General features: G+C 43.3%; 1 protein-coding gene across 1 annotated transcript in view; it reads right to left on the bottom strand.

Annotated features, from left to right (window-relative positions):
* The window catches only part of KIT (v-kit Hardy-Zuckerman 4 feline sarcoma viral oncogene homolog), a 45,079-nt gene extending 36,513 nt beyond the window's left edge, over positions 1-8,566 (bottom strand). Inside the window, exons 1-2 of the mRNA XM_009702252.1 lie at positions 8,455-8,566; positions 200-439 (exon numbers count right to left, since the gene is read on the bottom strand). Coding sequence (XP_009700554.1) covers positions 200-439; positions 8,455-8,566 — 352 coding nt within the window. The remainder of the gene's footprint in view (positions 1-199; positions 440-8,454) is intronic.
* Positions 8,567-17,821: the final 9,255 nt, after the last annotated feature.

Here is a 17,821-nt window from a genome sequence, read left to right as displayed (position 1 = left end):
GCTCTTGTGACAAAGGCCACTGCAAGCAAAGTTGAGAGTGAGCTTTCTTTCTACTGGACAGAGAAGAAGATTTCTTCTATCAGATTGTATTCTCCCTCTGTACCTCAAATTCATTCCCTCCTCTAGCATTTACTGTCCTGTTATTTTGGGAGTGGGAAAGTCGGGGGAAAACAAAAATAATGCCTTCATTGATATTTACCTTTAACAAAAACATAAAAAGAGGTGACAATACTCCCTTTGCTTTTGCATATGTATCTGCCTATGTCTCTGACTGTTGCATTTTTGGTGTACCACTCTTTCTCATTGGAACTCCTTGCTTTTGCCGATGGGTCTGAGTTCTGGAAATTCCAAGTCACAGGTCCCTCCTCGTTGCACCTAAGCCTTAATTCCTCCCCTTTATTCACAACCAGTGAAGATTCTTCACGGGGCAGTGAACCACCTGGAAAAAAAAAAAAAAAAGGCGTAAAATACAATGCCTGTCAATACAACACACTATTTTTTTTCTGCAGCAAAATTGTTATTTATAGTTGCATATGTGCAGTTAATATTTTGGGAGTTAGTTCTTAAAAACACTAAGCTGCAATGGCACTGTGCAATTCTACAGACACCTTTTGGATTGTAAGACCTTCAGCACACAGAGCAAATAACCACTGCAGATGGGAACTGGCCTTTAAAAAACCACTTGAAACTAGTTTCAGATGCACCAGTTTCTGCAATGGTTTGGCTTTTGAATGGGAACAGACCCAAGCTATTTAAAAATTAAATTCAAGAACATATGAGCCTGATTCTACATGGCAGCACTTTTAATCATTCTTTGTCATTTACTCAGTATGTTGCCAAGAACTGAAGTTTCCTTGCTCAACAGTTATCTTTTTTTAACTGCTCTCTCATGTACTCAGAAGCTCCACTCACACTCTTAGATTAGAAGTGTCCAGTTTAATGAAGGCATCAGTACGTGCTTTCCATACTCGCTTATTTCTTTACTTGAAGTGCCAATTTGTCATTTCTTACCTCCAAAAAAAATTTCATGCAAAATATTCTTCAAGCTTCCATCCCAACACTACCAGATTAGTTTCACTGAGGCACCAATCTCCCAGTCACCAAAGCTACTCTGACTGACCTCTTACCTTCTTTATCACCGAACATGCCATAACACAACTTTTTTAAAGTTCTCAGAAAATAAAGCTGTGTAAAATTAGCAGCTTCAATTCACAATTCCCAGCCACTGCCCAGCTTACACGGCGTATTTGGAGAAAGAAGCACATTCAGGCTTCTCTGGCTCTACTGTTAAGGTAAGTCAAGCAGGGAGTTGCTAAGTTAGCATACCCCTGATGCGAAAGTCTTAGTCAACCTCCAAAGTAGAGTTCATAGCAGAAAATGCAGATAAATTCTTACTACTATGGGCATATTTGAACATCAGAATATCATACACAAATATTGAAGTGGTCTTGCAGGAATAAACCCTTCCCATTTCGGAGTAGCTCTTTAGTCCTACAAGTAATCCTTAGCTTACAATAACTGCTGTTAGCTAATGTCCCGCTCATGTAAAGCACAGTTGTACAAGATTGTACAACATCCATATGTAGTAGCAGAGTCATGCCACTGAAAATACTACTTGCATGCAAAAACACACTCTGCGGCTCCCTTCAGAGGCTGAATTTCCCTACCCACACAGCAGACGTGCAAGTAAAACAATCGGATAATTAGTTGGGATGAGGTTACATTCTCCAGACTTAATTCACTCATCTCACAGCTTTAGTTGTTCTTAACGTATATACTGGATTAAGACCAGGTCAGGTAACTGCTCCTCTTCCTGACAAATCCACCGCAGAGCAGGAAGCAAAGGATGGTCAGACCATCTGCAGAGCCTAATTACTTTGTTTGGGGTCTGGGTTTCGGAGAGAGCCCTTGTTCTCTCCCTGTGTCCCTCGGATGAAGATTTATCAGTGCTAAACCCAACAGGCAGTCATTTTTCCAGTGCCACCAGAAATTTTCCACATGAGGTCCACTAACCCTGCATATACGCTTCTGTGACTGAACGCATAAACAACCATCCTAGGAATAATAATTGCCAGAAAAAGGCAAAAAAAATCCAGCTTTTAATTTCAAATCTGCTACCTCAAAGTGCAGGTGTGAGCCTGAACTGTGATACAGCAACTCAAACAAGGAGGGTGCAAGTCCAAGGTCTCAGGAGTGCAGGTCGTGGCCAGCAGTGGCTCAGCTGGCAACAGCGCTGGAAAAACCCTTTGCCCTGGACACAGAGGTGCCTGACTGCAGGGCAGAGGCAAGGAGACCTCTGATTTCCAAACCCCTCAGATCAGAGCCAGCAACTTTTGGCAGTTGACAAGGCAGAGGGCCGAGACCTCCGAGAAGGTTTCATGAAAGACCATGCAGGTTCTTCACGGGAATGTCTTTGTAAGACTTCACTGCTTCCCACAGACTATAGGGTACTTCAAGCGACAAATGACATGAGCTGTACAAAGTAGCAAAAGTGCAATGTTGTATAGTCACTCTGGCACTAGGTTCTCAGAAGAGTCAGGGAAGGCTGGGAAAGGAGAATATCGGGACATCCTTCACTGGCATCACTCCCTGCCTGCAGCCACCAAGGTCTCAGACTGGGCCCTGCCAGGGGAGATGCGTGTGGCTGGACTGGGGGGGCCCCCCCGCCCCACCACCGAGGAGCACGGCACCGGGGAGGTCACTCATACAGCCCCTGCCATGGAGCAAACACCAAGGTGTCCCCTCATCACGCCACGGAGCAGCCCTCCTTCACCAGCAGAAGGGGCGATGCTGGTAGAGGCCTGCCCTCAGCTCCAAACACCTGGCACAAAGCAGGCAGCAGGGGGAAAGCTGCCATCCGAAAGCTGGCTCTTTAGTCCTACAAATAACCATCGCCCCATGCCCCTCTCATGCATAGCACGGCATTGCACAGTTGGACTGGATGTATAACAGCCATGCGCGACTCGGGGGGGGAAATGTTTCTCAAAAACCACCACCACTTGCATGCAAAAACACACTCTGTGTCTCCTTTCAGAGGCTGAATTTCCTTACTCACACAGATAACAACAGACGTGCAAGCAAAACAATCAGATAATTAGTTGGGATGAGGTTACATATTCCAGACTTAATTCACTCATCTCACAGCTTTAGTTGTTCTTAACGTATATACTGGATTAAGACCAGGTCAGGTAACTGCTCCTCTTCCTGACAAATCCACCACAGAATAGGAAGCAAAGGACGGTCACACCACCTGGAGAGCCTAATTACTTTGTTTGGGGTCTGGGTTTTGGAGAGAGCCCTTGTTCTCTCCCTGTGTCCCTCGGATGAAGATTTATTTATCAGTGCTAAACCCAACAGGCTGTCCACCAGTGCGTTTTTCCAGTGCCACCAGAAATTTTCCACATGAGGTCCACTAACCCTGCATATGCACTTCCGTGACTGAATGTATAAACAACCATCTGAGAAATAATAATTGCCAGAAAGATTAAGAAAAACACAATTTCATATTTTTATGCAACATTTGTGACTTTTACCTACTCTTTCTCCTACTACTCATCCTACCCGTTCAGATTAAGACCTCAAAATTTTGCAACATTTATTATCAGGACTATCTGGCAAGCTGTGGAAAGTTTTTAAAGGTGGTAAACAATACAGCAGAGCAGGACTCTGTCTGGAGGCACAAGAAATACGTTACGTACTGGAGCTGGAGAAAGAAAGGCAAAGAGGGAACAAGCACACTGTGGTACTCCACAACAAAAGCCACGATATTCCAGTTGAAACCATCACTCATATTTCAAGACAATCTTGCTATGCTTCCTTTTATGCAGCCTACAAATTCTCAGCAAAACAATTTACAAATTGCATTAATGCCTCACACAAAATATTCCCACAATGTAATGGGTTTTTTTTGTTGACTTCTGAAAATAATGTATCTTCAAGAAAAGTACAGCAGGTTGTAAATGCAAGCACTATCACATGTGTTTGGTATTATGTACCTAAATATCGCCTGTCTTTATAAAAGAAGCATTAAAATGGTGCTTAGAACGATGGGAATGACTTTGTGTCTTCTTTTTGGAGGAATAATTAAGTAACAGAAATCTGAGAGCTTAACCAACAACTTGTAATCCAGTGTACTAATCCCCACAGCCTGTGTCCATCTGCTATCTCTTGATCTTTCCTCAGACTGCTAACGCCTCATGTCTGAGACTGCTCCATTTGTACCGCACCAGAGCCATGACAGGGCTCTTCCAGGCCCACTGTTGCTCTTGTGCACTCCAGTAACACCTCATAAGCGTCTAACCATAACTGCGACACTAACACTAATAACTGGGGAATCAGTTGGGTTGGCAGGATATACGTCAGGGATGACAACAGATCTCCAACTGCCAAACCCCATGGGATACAGCATCTGCTGTCTCCTCCCAGGGCTGTGTGTTCACCCCAAGCAGGACCATGACTTTACCTATCATCAGCAGGATAGTTAAACTATCTGAGCAACAGGATGGAGGAACCCATCGTTATCCCTCCACTGAAGATTTCCAGGTGTGGGTGTGCATCCTTACCCTGTTATATGACCCACACCTGGGCATGCCCCCACCCTCTCTCTACCTCCTTACACCTTGGAAAAGGAGGGGGACCACTACTTCAGTATTTGGCTGGGTGTCCCCAGCTCAGTGAAGCCCACCTGACCACAGGGGCCCCACAGCACAAGGAGACGAGAGGAAATCCATCCTCTGTCTCCATGGCTCCTGAGGGCTACTGGGGCCAGATGATCCCGCTGCCAGTCACGGACTGTGGATCCCACTGCAAAACATCCAACACTGCCCATACACTGCACAGCCAGAGAACCACAGTGGGGTTCTGGATGACCCTCTACAGTTGTCCTCAAGGGCAACTAGCAGGTAGTTATATGCTAACAAAATACGTTCATCATGGCAAATATTTAACAATAAAAACAACCCCCATATGATAAATTGCAAAGCTCAGAGTTGGACAGCCCAAGATCCATTCTGGATGTTCTAAATTTGTGTCCCACGGCTGAAAAGAGTCACTTCCACTACCCCAGCTTCACCTTGTAATATAACAAATTTGAGTTAAAAACTACAATGCCAGGATCACTTGTGAAGGCAGCTGTGTAAATGAAAAAAGAAGCAGAATATGTGAATATATTACAAGCAGCTTCCTAAGTCCTAAAAATGACGGGAGAGGGAGGAAAGAGGGGGAGTACAGCAGTTGTGACTTCTGCATGCACAAGGAACATCTGGAAAACCGGGCTGGAGGAATTAGAAAATGAAGCAGCTCTAGATAATACTGATAGGAAATGCAGGTCAAATTGCAGGGATATGATTAAGGACAGCAGAATGTTCCTATAACAATTAAGGGATGTGCAAATAAAAAAAGCTTTGGCTAAGGAGTGCACCATCCTGGGGAAAAAAATATGGTTTATGCCGGAGCTTTTCAGCCTCAGCCACAACACTGCTGTAGCACGGAAAAACACATCAGGTGCAAGTCGACATCATGTGCACAAGCAACTGGAAACCATCTCCAGCTGCCAAGCAAACAAAGGGCGTGGGACTGCCATAGAATAAGATGAAGACTCAAGTGCTGCGGACTTTATTCCCAGCTCTGCCACAGATTTCCTGCACAACCTTAGGCCAACAGGTTAGTCCCTCTGTGGCTGTTTCCTTTTTCAACTCTTATCTAAACATTAAAAGGAACAAGAAGTTTGTGGCAGCCCTACAACACAACAGATTGCTTTCAGAAAAAACCAAACAAAAGAAAAAAAACCTGTGCCTTATACCACTGCCTTCCACATTAAACTTCTCTCAAACATCTCCCAAGACAGGGGCACGGCACAGCTCCACAGTACAGCCACAACCTGCTCACATCCAACGCCAGCCTCTCTGCCAAGCCCAAGGGACTGGCAGCAACCTGCCAGCAGGTCCATTGCTACCCAGCAAGAGTAAATCCCTCTCCCTGCCTCTCCCAGGGCTGGGATGAACTGTAAGGGCACAGCAGGCTCTTCTGAGCTTCTGTCTCTTCCCTTTGTGGTTGCCCATAACCTTCACAATCATCAGCAGTCCCCATGTAAGCTGAACAAACATCGCACAACGAAAACTATGACCTGACCATGACCTGATCCTGACCATGATTTCTAAACCAGTTAACGTTTTTCTATGACAAATGCACGAAGGAGCTAAAACTTCAAGGGACAAAATGTCCGCAACACTGGTGTAAGATTGTGGTGATTGGATACAATTAGAGACACTATTTTCTTTTCAGTGCCTATTCATTCTGGGCACTGGGTTCATTTCAAGGGCTATCACATCGACCTCCCTCACCGCATTTTTCAGTTTCTCATCTACAACAACATAAGAGAGCAGAAACAAGAGATATGCTTTATCAGTTAAAGTAGTGGCACTGTTGTAGATGCAATGGTCTGGGGATATCAGCAAGACATGGCTTGCAGGGAGGTAATATCCTCTTTCAGCATACCCAGCACTGCTGGAAAAATGAACATGTTTTCAGACACACAAGTCTCCTGCAGGTCTGAAAGAAAAGTAGAAGCAAAACTATCTCTTTTACACAAGTGCAGAAGTCCCAGCCAGAAGCCTGCCTGGTGTTTATAGTATTAGTGAGTCTAATTGAAGAGTATCACCTTTCCAACTCTGTCTCTTATTTGTTAAAGCCACTATGACACTTGACATACGCTGTGACGGAGATGAATTTAAGACCCTTTCAATTATATTTTCTTTGTCCTGCCATTTCATGCCCCAAGGAAACAAAGTGTCAAACTTACATGTTAATCACACTGAAACAACTTTAATTTACTCCGATGTATAAAATCTCCCAGATTTTTCAAAGGAGAGATGCTATCATATGCTTACTTGTTTTGTTCCACTTCACTAAACAGACACTCTCCCTTGTGCTAGATGAAAAGTTTAGCAATGGCAAATGTCAATTTTAAATTATTTGATCTGAAAGCTACATCAGATCCCATTTCAGCTAGGTTGCAGGGGAAAAGGCGGCTAGCAGCATAGCCTCCTACTTTGCAAAAGAAACCACCCATGCCAACACCCATGCTAGTGTCTTCCTCAAAGACATAGACCAAAAAAGACCAAAGACATGATTGTCCCCTGCAAGCGTCACGGACTCTCAGCATATACGAATGCCACAAATCCTTGCCGATAGAAATGTTGACCAGCTCCTCAGCCCCAACTTCATCTTGGAGACTGAAAACTTAACTGTCACCAGGCATGTATTACAGGGTCTAGACTGATTAGGCTTCCCTGCAGAACTAAGTGGTTTGTTTCCAACCCATCTAACAGAGTCAGTGCTATCTGCTGACCAACAGACTCTTCGACGCCATGTGTTTCCCAGAGCAGAAATGCAGAGCTCCTGCGCTTGCATTTGCTCTGAAGTTTGGGATCCTCAAAGGCTGTACGTTACCAAGCAGAAAACCAGGGGAGAGGATCAATGGGGGCTTTGACATTTATTCTGCTGCGTGAGGGCAACCACTGTCTTCTCACTCGGCCTTCCCCCTGCCGTAGACCCTTCACCCTGAACGGGAAGGGAGCAGAGGAAGGGCACCGTGGAGGGCGGACGGCGGGATCTCGCCAGCCCAGCACTCAAAGGCACAGCCAAACCCACTCCATCTGCAGGCAGCGTAAAGGAGAAACGGGTACCCCCAACACAAAGAGCAAGTGTGGAGCTGGCCAGCCGATTCCCACCCAGGGCAAACCCAAGAGAGGATGTGGAAGAGGCTGGAACAAAGGCTGTCTTTATCATCTGCGGAGGCATGAGTGTGGGGAACCACAGAGGCAGCTGGGCCTTGGCTGTGGCTGTGAGACACCCCCTCTTTGCAGTGACACCCCACGGGAACCTTTCAGCTCCACGGTTTGGGATTGCTCCTACATGGACCTGCCTCACTAAACACCTCACGCCCTGGGAGGGCACTCCACAGGACAAGTAAGGGGCACTTGGTGCCTACCCCTTGCATAGCAAACAGCTCAGGCGACTGAGGAGACACCCAGCTACACCTGAAGGGAGGTTATACACCCCTCTGAACGAGATCTGACTAATCAGAAAACCAGCCAGCCTCAGAGGCAGGTGGCAAGCAGACAAATCCAGCCAGCTCTCTAGCCCCCGCACATCCCACTCTCCAAGAGAGACATTCACAGGATCTTCAGGCAGGACAAGCATCAGCACCTGGGCTGATCCCCTGCTTGTGGGTGGAAGCCAGCAGATCCTCCTGCAGAGGGTCTGGTCGCAGCAATTAGCAATGTAGCTAATCACGCTTTGCTTCCTTATTTCAGAAACAGGCTTAGCGGAGGAGATTCTGCACGTGACCTCCAAAACAAACATGTGAGAGATGCCCTATACATGCAAGCACAACGCTCCCTCAGGGCAAGGGGCTGGGGGAAGGAACTGCACCTTCCAGAGACAGAGACGCACCTTCCTCTTCCCCCAGCCGCTGTGTTTTCCCTTGCTGGGGTGAGGAAACTCCAGCCATGCCAACAGGCCGCTTTGCCTGCCTACCAAGCAGCTTGCCCTTTCTGATCGGCATGCCTCACTCTCCTAATACAGGCATTTGTCAAAGGCAGACACGTAGCTGAATATAAGTCTAGTTTAGCACATATACTAAATGGCCACAGCAGGATCAAACGCCATGCTTCTCTCCACGTCTGGGTATGATACCTTTCTGAATCCTCCTTTTTCCAGGAAGTCACAGTTTTGGGGCTTTTTCTGTTGCTTTGGGGTTTTGGCGGTTGTTTTTTGAAGAAGCACCATAAGCATTATAGCAGTTCAGTCACTCATCTTGAAGCACTATGAGCAACAACCTATTCTAGGTGATTAATTCATTTTATTACAGCATGTTGACGCACTATGGTCTCTTAGACCTAAACTACTCACCACAGAACCTACAGGCAATGTACTAATGAACAAAACCAAACCCAAAGCATGACTGACCTATCAGGTTTTTTTAAACTAGAATGGTCTAAGCTTAAAATGACTACCTGCTAATTCTTATTCAAAGAAAAAAAAGACAGATAAATATATATGTATGTACACACACATAAGAAGAATTTGCAAAAAAAGGAGCCACTGCTTGCCAAACTTGTCAGCATTGAGATTTATACATTTAGACTGATCCTTACTCCAAGTTATTGCCTTCTTCCCTCTAATTTCCAAAATTACTTATTAACCAGCTGTTCCTACAGTTAGTTTTATCAGCTGTTACACATATAAGTAAACAAATTACAAAGTAAGTATGGAGAATGATTAGAAGGAATGAAAAAGCATGCTAACGCACAGTGTATTCAAATTCAGCTGTCATTCATCCAGTCTATGCCTTTAATGGCTTTTTCTTCTCACTCTTCTGTGCTGACATTTACATTAAAAGGCGCAGTATCTTTCAACTTCCATTTTGAATGAATGTTCCTTGTAAGGAGCAACATGAGGTTGAAAGCATGTTTTCTGAAATGCAGTGAAAAGGTAGTTTTAATGAAGAGAAATGAGAAAACTGGAGAACAGTGAATCGTTTTGCAATCTGAATTAATGCCTATTTGGAAAAGACTCAACCGAGGAAGGAGATGTAAGACTTTTGGCAATGCGAATTCTAATTATTTCAAGTCTTGGCAGTTATTTTATCAAATAGTAGCAATTTCATTAAAAGGTGCACTGGTAATCATCTACGTAAGGCCTCCAGAGGGGAAAATATACCAATAATTGCATAATTATGTTATCATTGCTCTTATGATGGACCACATTAAATACCACAAAGAGGAGCACTGCTTTTTACTTTCTCTATTTAGTTCAGTACTTTTTCCTAGAAGATTACAGCAATAAACAAGACTTTCAGATTAAAAACATGTTCACCAAATTTTGCTCAAAAGACACAGCTATCTTTTATGTCCATATTACTTTGTATTCTCTTTTCTTTCACGGAAAGAACTGACAGATTCGTGAGAAAAATGCCGGTTTTATTAATAAAGATAGCTGAAGTATTTATATAGCTCTATTACTGAAATACAAGTCATTGCATCACGTCATGCATCCACATGGCACACGGATCCATTTAAGAAGTAGATTTTGGAGTATTTCCATATTTGTCCATATAAATTAACCTTATTTATTCAGTGATTTTCAATAAGCCTGCAGTACGTTAGATTTCCCTTGCCTAACTAGTGCACAAACTTCGCTACTAACTAAAACGTTGGTAAAAAATTCTTGTATAAGCGCTGTTTTAAAGACAATATCAAATCTAATAAACACATTTTTAATGGGAGAGCCACTATTAGAGAAGTAACTTTGCACATGCCTTCTGAAACTGTGACAAGGAGAACTTCTGGAGGATTCATCAGCACGTTCTTCAGAACCTCGTAGGGTGAACAAATCTCGCTTCAGGTAATCACACTAACACCCGGCAAGATCCGTCACTGATGTTGTCTTGGAAGTGCCTTGAATACAGAGACTTGGATGTATTTCTGACAATCCAGTTTCATTTCCCCAGTCTCCTGGCAAAGAGATGCATATCTTGGCTGTTGAATTTAATCTCCAATGTCACCAGAAGTCCCATTTGTATTTTTTGCCTGCAAATTGTACCTTATTTCTTAGTTTATTAATAAGCCCTATCACAAATTGCATATACATGGCATATATATAGGTAGTTGCTTATTGAAAAAGTGGTCCTCCTTCCTGCCCCAGGAGAGATACTTAAGAGGGTATCGCGCTATAAGCACAGTCCAAGTACCTGCCTAAGCAGGGAATCCCATTTCAGCATCGCTTCTGATCGTATCCAGTTTATGGGAGGAGACCAGAAATACAGGGTTTACTTCTGCTCCTTCCATTTGATCTCTTTCATTGTGCTGCATACCTCAAATCCTAGGTATGATGATATTAGCATTACTGCAAAGTCAGCAACTTTAGGTATAATAGCTGGAAGTCAGACGTGCTATGGAATAGGAAACTTGAACAGCTTGTGTTACAATGAACACTACTGGGAGGAAGCTTTTATTTTGTTGAAGATCACATAATTTCTTTTCAAAGTTAAAAAGTTATGCTCATCCAGGCATAGAAAGCACTTCCATGCCATATGAAATAGTGAACAAAGAGGCAGCAAAAGTAAAGAAAAGAATCGGGCAATCACTGAGCAGCAGAAAATGAACATCTCAGTACCGGGTCTCAGTGTAGAAGATGCATCTAAGGCATACGAACAGAACCACTTCAGGTAAAAACACCCTATTAAACTGCATATTTAATTTAATATTACATCAAAAGTAGCATTATAAAAACTTAGCATTTTTACAACGCATATTTTCCTTTTAAAAAGTAAAAATATTCAACAGTAATTTTGAAAGTACAACAACTTAAATTTGAACTTACAACTCCTCTAATCATTAAAAAAAATGAAAGGAAAAAAAATTATTCAAGCAGTACATTTGCTGCCAACATTTTGAAGATAATCAAACTACTGAATTCATGGAAGTCAGTCACTGAGCACCTCCAGGCAGGTTGTGCCACAGTGATAAACCAGCCTTTGGCATCTGGAGTCTCCTAGCAGGTGCAGAGAAAATATTTTATTTCAGTTCATTCAGTACAACTCAATTAAGCAACTAGCCTATTCAAAGAGGAGCTACTCATCAGGAGTTGAAAAAAAACATGAATGTTTCTTTCCATTGCCATTCTAAGAATAAAAAGAGGATGAGATGGGCTAGTTCTAAAATTTTTGCAGCACAGTGATTAGAAACCACCAGTTTTGACTACAGATAGGCCTTTCAGACATTAATTCTTTATTTCAAAACATTTCTGAATGAGTTTTTTCTTCTGAATTGGCTGGCTTCTATGTGGCGCTATTTATCTAACGGAAGAACATTTCAGAATTCTCATTTCCTTCACTGTAATCGATGCCAATCATCAGTAAAAAATCAATTATCTAATACAAGAAACGTCAACACTTTCTATTTTCATACTAAAACATAGACATGAAGAATCAGAATAAGTGTATATATAACAAGCTACATAATTGCTTAAATACAGGCACAGTGATTAATCAAAGTAAGTATAACATTACGTTCAAAGGCTATATTTAATTAAAACTCTATCTCAACGGTAATAAAGGAGGTTAAACCTTTCTTTACAAAATGATTAAGTACAAATGCAAAACAGTTAAAATGAGGCTTACTGTTGGCTGATTTAAATCATGATTAAAATCAGATTTACAATGCTTTGAATCAAACTGAAGCACATAGTACACGGAGAGGTAACTATCTTGTTAAACCTGGGAGCACTACATTTCTTATTTGGAGTCAGACGTCAATTTTACACATCATATCTGGAGGAAGCACAAACAAGCTGGAGAAGAATAAGAGGAGTTACGAAAGATGCACCAGAAGAAAAGGCTGAAAAAGGTTTATCATAGAAAAGACAAGTCAAAGATGTTATATTGATTGTCAATGTGCGAAATGTTATTATAAAGGGAATTGTGATCAGCAGTTCACTATATCCATCAGAGCAGGGGGAAAAAAAAGGATGGAATTAAGCAACCAGCAAGGGAGATTATGTCAGATATCAGGAGAAGCTTTTGACCTTTAACAACTAGTTATGTACTAGAAAAAATGGGTGGTAGACTCTGCACCACAACTCTGCCTCAGAGCAGCTTAGACAAAAGTCGGCCTGGGAAGATCTGCTCCGTCTGACCGCCGGGAAGGGCAGGGGACAGACCAGATGACCTCTCCAGGTCTCCTCCAGCCCTACTCTTACTGGTCTGTGGCAGCTTCCTAAGACTTGCTGCGTCTCTTAGAAACCCACCTGTGGGAGGCAGGAGAATGCGTGAGAAAGCCAGATTTCATTCAGCACAAAATTAAGTTTCCAGTCCTGAGGGCTGCAGACAAAACCTTCAACACGTGATGTCGGTGCAGCCATTAATTCTTGAACAAAAAACAGATTAAGAGAGCCAAGTGCAAGTTTTTACTCTCTCAGGAATCTAGTTAGTTCTGAATGGCCTAGGTGTGTGAACACTCAAAACACTTCTATTACACAGCTCATTTAGACCTTTTCTGAACCCCCCAAACATGCAGGCTCTGAATGACAGGTTATAACCAACAAGTTTGATTTCTTTTTCCCGTGTGGCTTTTGCACAAAGCCTTTCTTTAAAAGAAGTCCACTCCACGTCACAAGGAGCATGCTCACCCAGCATGAGCGGAGGAGTACTACTTAGCTTAAGACAATTACTGATGGGAAAAGATAGATGTAGGACCAACCTGGCATTTGCCAGACTTTCAAGGACCCTGTAAAAGATGCATCTCTCTGACTTTCAAATTTCCCTGCCATGGTTTTCATCTCTTCTTAACTTAAATCGGCCCACGCATCCTCTCTATCGCTTAGATTTACAACCGTCAGTACCTAGTTGACCAGCGAATTCTTCTCCGTATCAGATATTTAACGATTATGTTACATGATTACGGACTCAGCTGTCAAGATGACATTTAAAATCATAGACATTTAATGCTGTCAGCCCTCCAGTGACAAAACCCCCTGTAGCTGATAATGTTACTAAACGATCCTTCGCTTTAGTCACAATTTCCAGGAATGATCTGTATGGGGCAGCCCAAGAGTTGCATAGCACGGTAGCAACATTAGAAACTTTTCTGTTATTTACATGCTTGTTTGCTGTTAAAGATAATATAACCGAGAGCCTTACGTGCTGTACTAAAAAATCTGTTGCGACATGAAAAAGAACATTAAAAATCCATTTAAAGGTATATCTGAAAACCTATGTTCTCAGAATAAATCAATATAATCCCCAAGAGTAAATCCACTGAGAGATTACCATTTACTGTGCTTTCTAATTGGTATACCCTAGAAAATAGGAGTCACGTTCTCCCTTCAAACACAGATGTTTACACTCCCCTTATGCTTTTATCACTAACGGCAGCAATCTTGGCCGGTGGACAAACAGTACACTTCAGTTGTCATTAGGTTTGGCAACCAGCCACGGAGGCTGCTCACACACGTAAAATTACATTCATTTATGACTGTTTGCAGGATTCACTGTCAAAGAGGGTCCTTTCGGAAAAAGCCCTTCTAGTTTCCTAACAATTACTGAAAAAGCCAAGCAGAATACTTCAGCAGTGAAATAACATAGAATAGTAATAGTAATTTTTAAATTCCTTTTATGTCAAGTCCTAGTAACTTGTATGTCCATTCTCTTCAGATTTTTTTTAATAAACGTCCAAAAGATGTAACACACTAAAATCTGGATCGCCATTTTCGTTAGATGCCTTCAGCATCAGCTCCCCTCTTTTGGCTAAGGTTACAATGAACACCTTAAGCTCTATTAAGGCTAAAGAGCCTCAACTTGGGGAGCTGAGTTTCTGAAGGACAGAAGCAACTGCAAATTGTTTCCTGTGCGGGGGAATATTCAAATGGACATTCAGAAATTAAAAAAAGGCAAAGTTTTGTACTTAAAGTGAGAGGGTACTTACAGTAAATGCAATGCATTAGGATATTAGACCTCATTTCCTCTAGCCATTCTCTGAACAGCTGAAAGAGACTTAAGGAAATGAGTCAAAATCCTGGAAGATGTTTGTACTAGATGAAAAAGAAAACAACATCTGTAAAATCATGTGTCACATACATAGAGCAAGACAATGTGCGATGCTTGATCTCTGCAATGGCATTCATCTTCATGGACAGAGAAAAAAAGCTGAAAAGTGGCTTAACCTTGAGCAACTACTGCCTCTCTTCTACAAGATTAATATGAGACTAGATTGGTTGTCATGTACTGTAGATAAACATATATGTTGTTGAAACTCTCTGATGCTGTGCAGTTCTTGTTTCATTCAGAATTTGTTATTCCTTACCTTCAGATTACACCACGGTGTTTTCTGAAAGTTCAGGCTAGAAAGCAGCTTTCTTTCAAACTACAAATGTGTAGTATTTGGTATTTTGGTTGACAGCTCCAGATATGCCTTAAAAATCTTTCGAATAGCTTGCACTAACAACAATTTATAGTTCAGACAGAAATCCAAAGAATATAGAGGTATCATCGGAGTCTCACAACAGACCAGAGAGAAAAAAGGACAAGTTTCACTATGAGAAACTCCTACAGACTGGAACACGACTCATTGCTCCTCCTAAGACCTGTCTTAGCTCATGTTTACATGTGCTAAAGACATATCCTCTCCAATTCCACCTGTGCGCTGGTGCGACATGTCCCTCCTGCAGGTGACTCAGGATCCTCTGATCAATCCAGGCACCTGCAAAGAAGCGTTACTGTTTGGACAATCAGCAACAGGTTTCTGGGAGGGCTGAAGCGAGGTGGAAAGCCCACAGAGAGCCAGTATAAGCCAGCGGTACTACAGCTGCAGTCATCTGTCAACGAGAGGCTCTCTCTTGCAAAATGAGCACATGGAAATGCCTCCAGTCTCTATGAATAGTACTTAAACGGGATGCAAATGGGAGTCTCGCTTCTTGCCAAATTTATCACATTCTGTATTATAAAGCCTGAAGAAAAATCACTTATGCACTTGCTGGGAGAGGGTTCCCAGTTGTAACGGAAGGAAAAAGAGTGGAGTATTGAGCAATCTTTGACATTTCCATTCTGCTCCTGGCAGTGGCCTTGGGCCACATTTCTGCACAGGAGAATCTGCATTGCCACAGGGAAGGGAGGAAAAGGAGAGGGAGAGAGCAGAGATGGAAACAGGGGAGTCGGGAGGGCACGATGCTCAGATGGTTTGAGGGGGTCAAGGCAGCGACTGAGTGACAGCAATCAGAATCCTCATCAAGTTCAATCTTCCTCCTTCAAGCCTCCTCCCTCGTGGCTGACAGGTAGCAGGAAGCATCATGAAAACAGACATTCTTCCCTCTGGGCAGAGGGAGAGCCTCCTATTACTCTGCAGCTGACTGGGAAAAAAAAAAAAAAGCAGCCTGTATTGATGGATGCTGAAAGGAACCATGTCCAGTCTTCCATGACCACAGGATGGAAATGCCACAGAGACTCTGGCAGAGTACTGGGGGGTGGGGGACATGGCGAGCCTTGGGGGAGGACAGGAGAGGCACAGAGAAAAGATTGTTGCAGAATATTGCATAAAATGAGGACTAGGCAATCCCCAAATGGAAGGAAAAGTGGAAGCATATGTTAGGATGCAAGAAAAACAAAAAATAGGAAGGGGCTGTGGACAGAAGAGATGAATGGTTTACCCTTTGAGAAGCTACATTAAGCTCTGTTTTCTACATCCTCCTTCCCTATTTGCAACCAAAGGAAGAAGCTCTTGACTAAAGGCCAAGGAAAGATACTCAATATAAATTTGTATACCGATAAACAACAGGATAGGTCTCAATAGGGACCGTGAGAGATCATCCCGCCCAAGCGTCTGCACTGAGGCAAACCCAAAAGTAACCCAGGGTCATGCTAGCTCCAGAACAATCCAGCACAGCAGATCAGCTCTGTCCTGCCTGTCACTTCTGATGTCCCCTGCGCCACTGCCAGGACACGAGCCATCATTCCGATACCTCCTCCAGCATAAAACTAGCGCTGAATATTCCTACATCTGTGTGATACACAGATAATGCGCATACATCCCCCAAGACAGATGTCTTTGGCAACAGCAAGCCATTTATGCCTACTACAGAGCATATTTTTGTCTACACAAGTTTGTCTGATGTGCCCCTGAGGTGCAGTCTCCCACAAATAAGTGTCTGAACCTAGAATCAGAGGAAGGATCACGAGAAAGGTTCCCTCCTGGCATCTCCAGTACTCTGGAGCCTGCTTCTCATGTCTTCCAGTCCGACCTGTTTCTCAAGCTTTTCCTAAGGACAGTCTAACCATACGATGCAGGATAACTTTCAAGTGCAGGCAAGAAATATATGAAGTAAAGGAAGTTGGTGGGTATTAATTATTTCAACTTTTTTATTTATTTATTTCGAGGAATAACCCATTGGTAGGAGACTTTTCCATCCCTGTGGCCATAGCACTAGCATTTTGCACACGTATGTGCGTATTTCTAAACAGGAAAGTCCGATTTGTCAAATATCGCACTCTAGTTCGCATTATCAATAAACAAAAAGGAGTAAACCCAAAAAGTTACCCAAACAAAACTATTAACAAAAATGTTCATAAATCAACTACTGCCCCCTCTCACATCCCAAAGGAAAGTGCTTACGATGAAAAAGCATAAATTGCCACTACTGTTAGCTCCTGGTATTTTATTTGCTCCCAGCAGCACGGGCAGAGAGTTGCGGATCCCTCCCCGGCTGCTCTCAGGCAGGATGCTCTGCAAGGCTCCTCTCTCCTGCTGGCAGCAGGCGTTGAACACCTAGCACTGTGCATCGCCTCCCTGGAGCCTCAGCTTGCTCTCAGAGAAGTAGCAAAATAACCTTTCACGTTGTCCGCTTTTAGACTTCGGCGCACAGGGGCAAATTCTCGAACACTAGCAGAGACCTCTTTACAGCACTTTTCTCTGTAGACCTCCGAATGCCTCTCAAGCCTACAAACTGTGCAAGGATTTGCACGGTGACTCCGAGAGCCATGTGCAAAGTTGCCCAGAGCTGCAGCCAGATGCTGTATTTAAAATCAGCAGCCCTGTGCGCCGGGGCTGCGAGGTTAGGCAAGGAAACCCCCTTTTATCAAGGAAGTGGAAGGGAACCTTTGAATTTATACCCGACACACCAAAGTTTTAGCACTGACAGACCTCCCCGAGGCCTGAGTGGCACCGCTTGCCTTCCCCTCCAAAGCGGAGGACCGGCAGTGCCAGAGCAGACCGGCTCTGACGCCTTGTCCCCCGGTGAGCCGCCTGCCCGGCCCCCCGGGACCGCGGGG

Source organism: Cariama cristata, unplaced genomic scaffold (assembly GCF_000690535.1).
Source record: "Cariama cristata isolate BGI_N322 unplaced genomic scaffold, ASM69053v1 scaffold34096, whole genome shotgun sequence".
NCBI classification, from domain to species: Eukaryota; Metazoa; Chordata; class Aves; order Cariamiformes; family Cariamidae; genus Cariama; species Cariama cristata.
The sequence above is the reverse complement of the archived record's forward strand: the minus strand, read 5'-3'. Positions and strand labels throughout refer to the sequence as shown.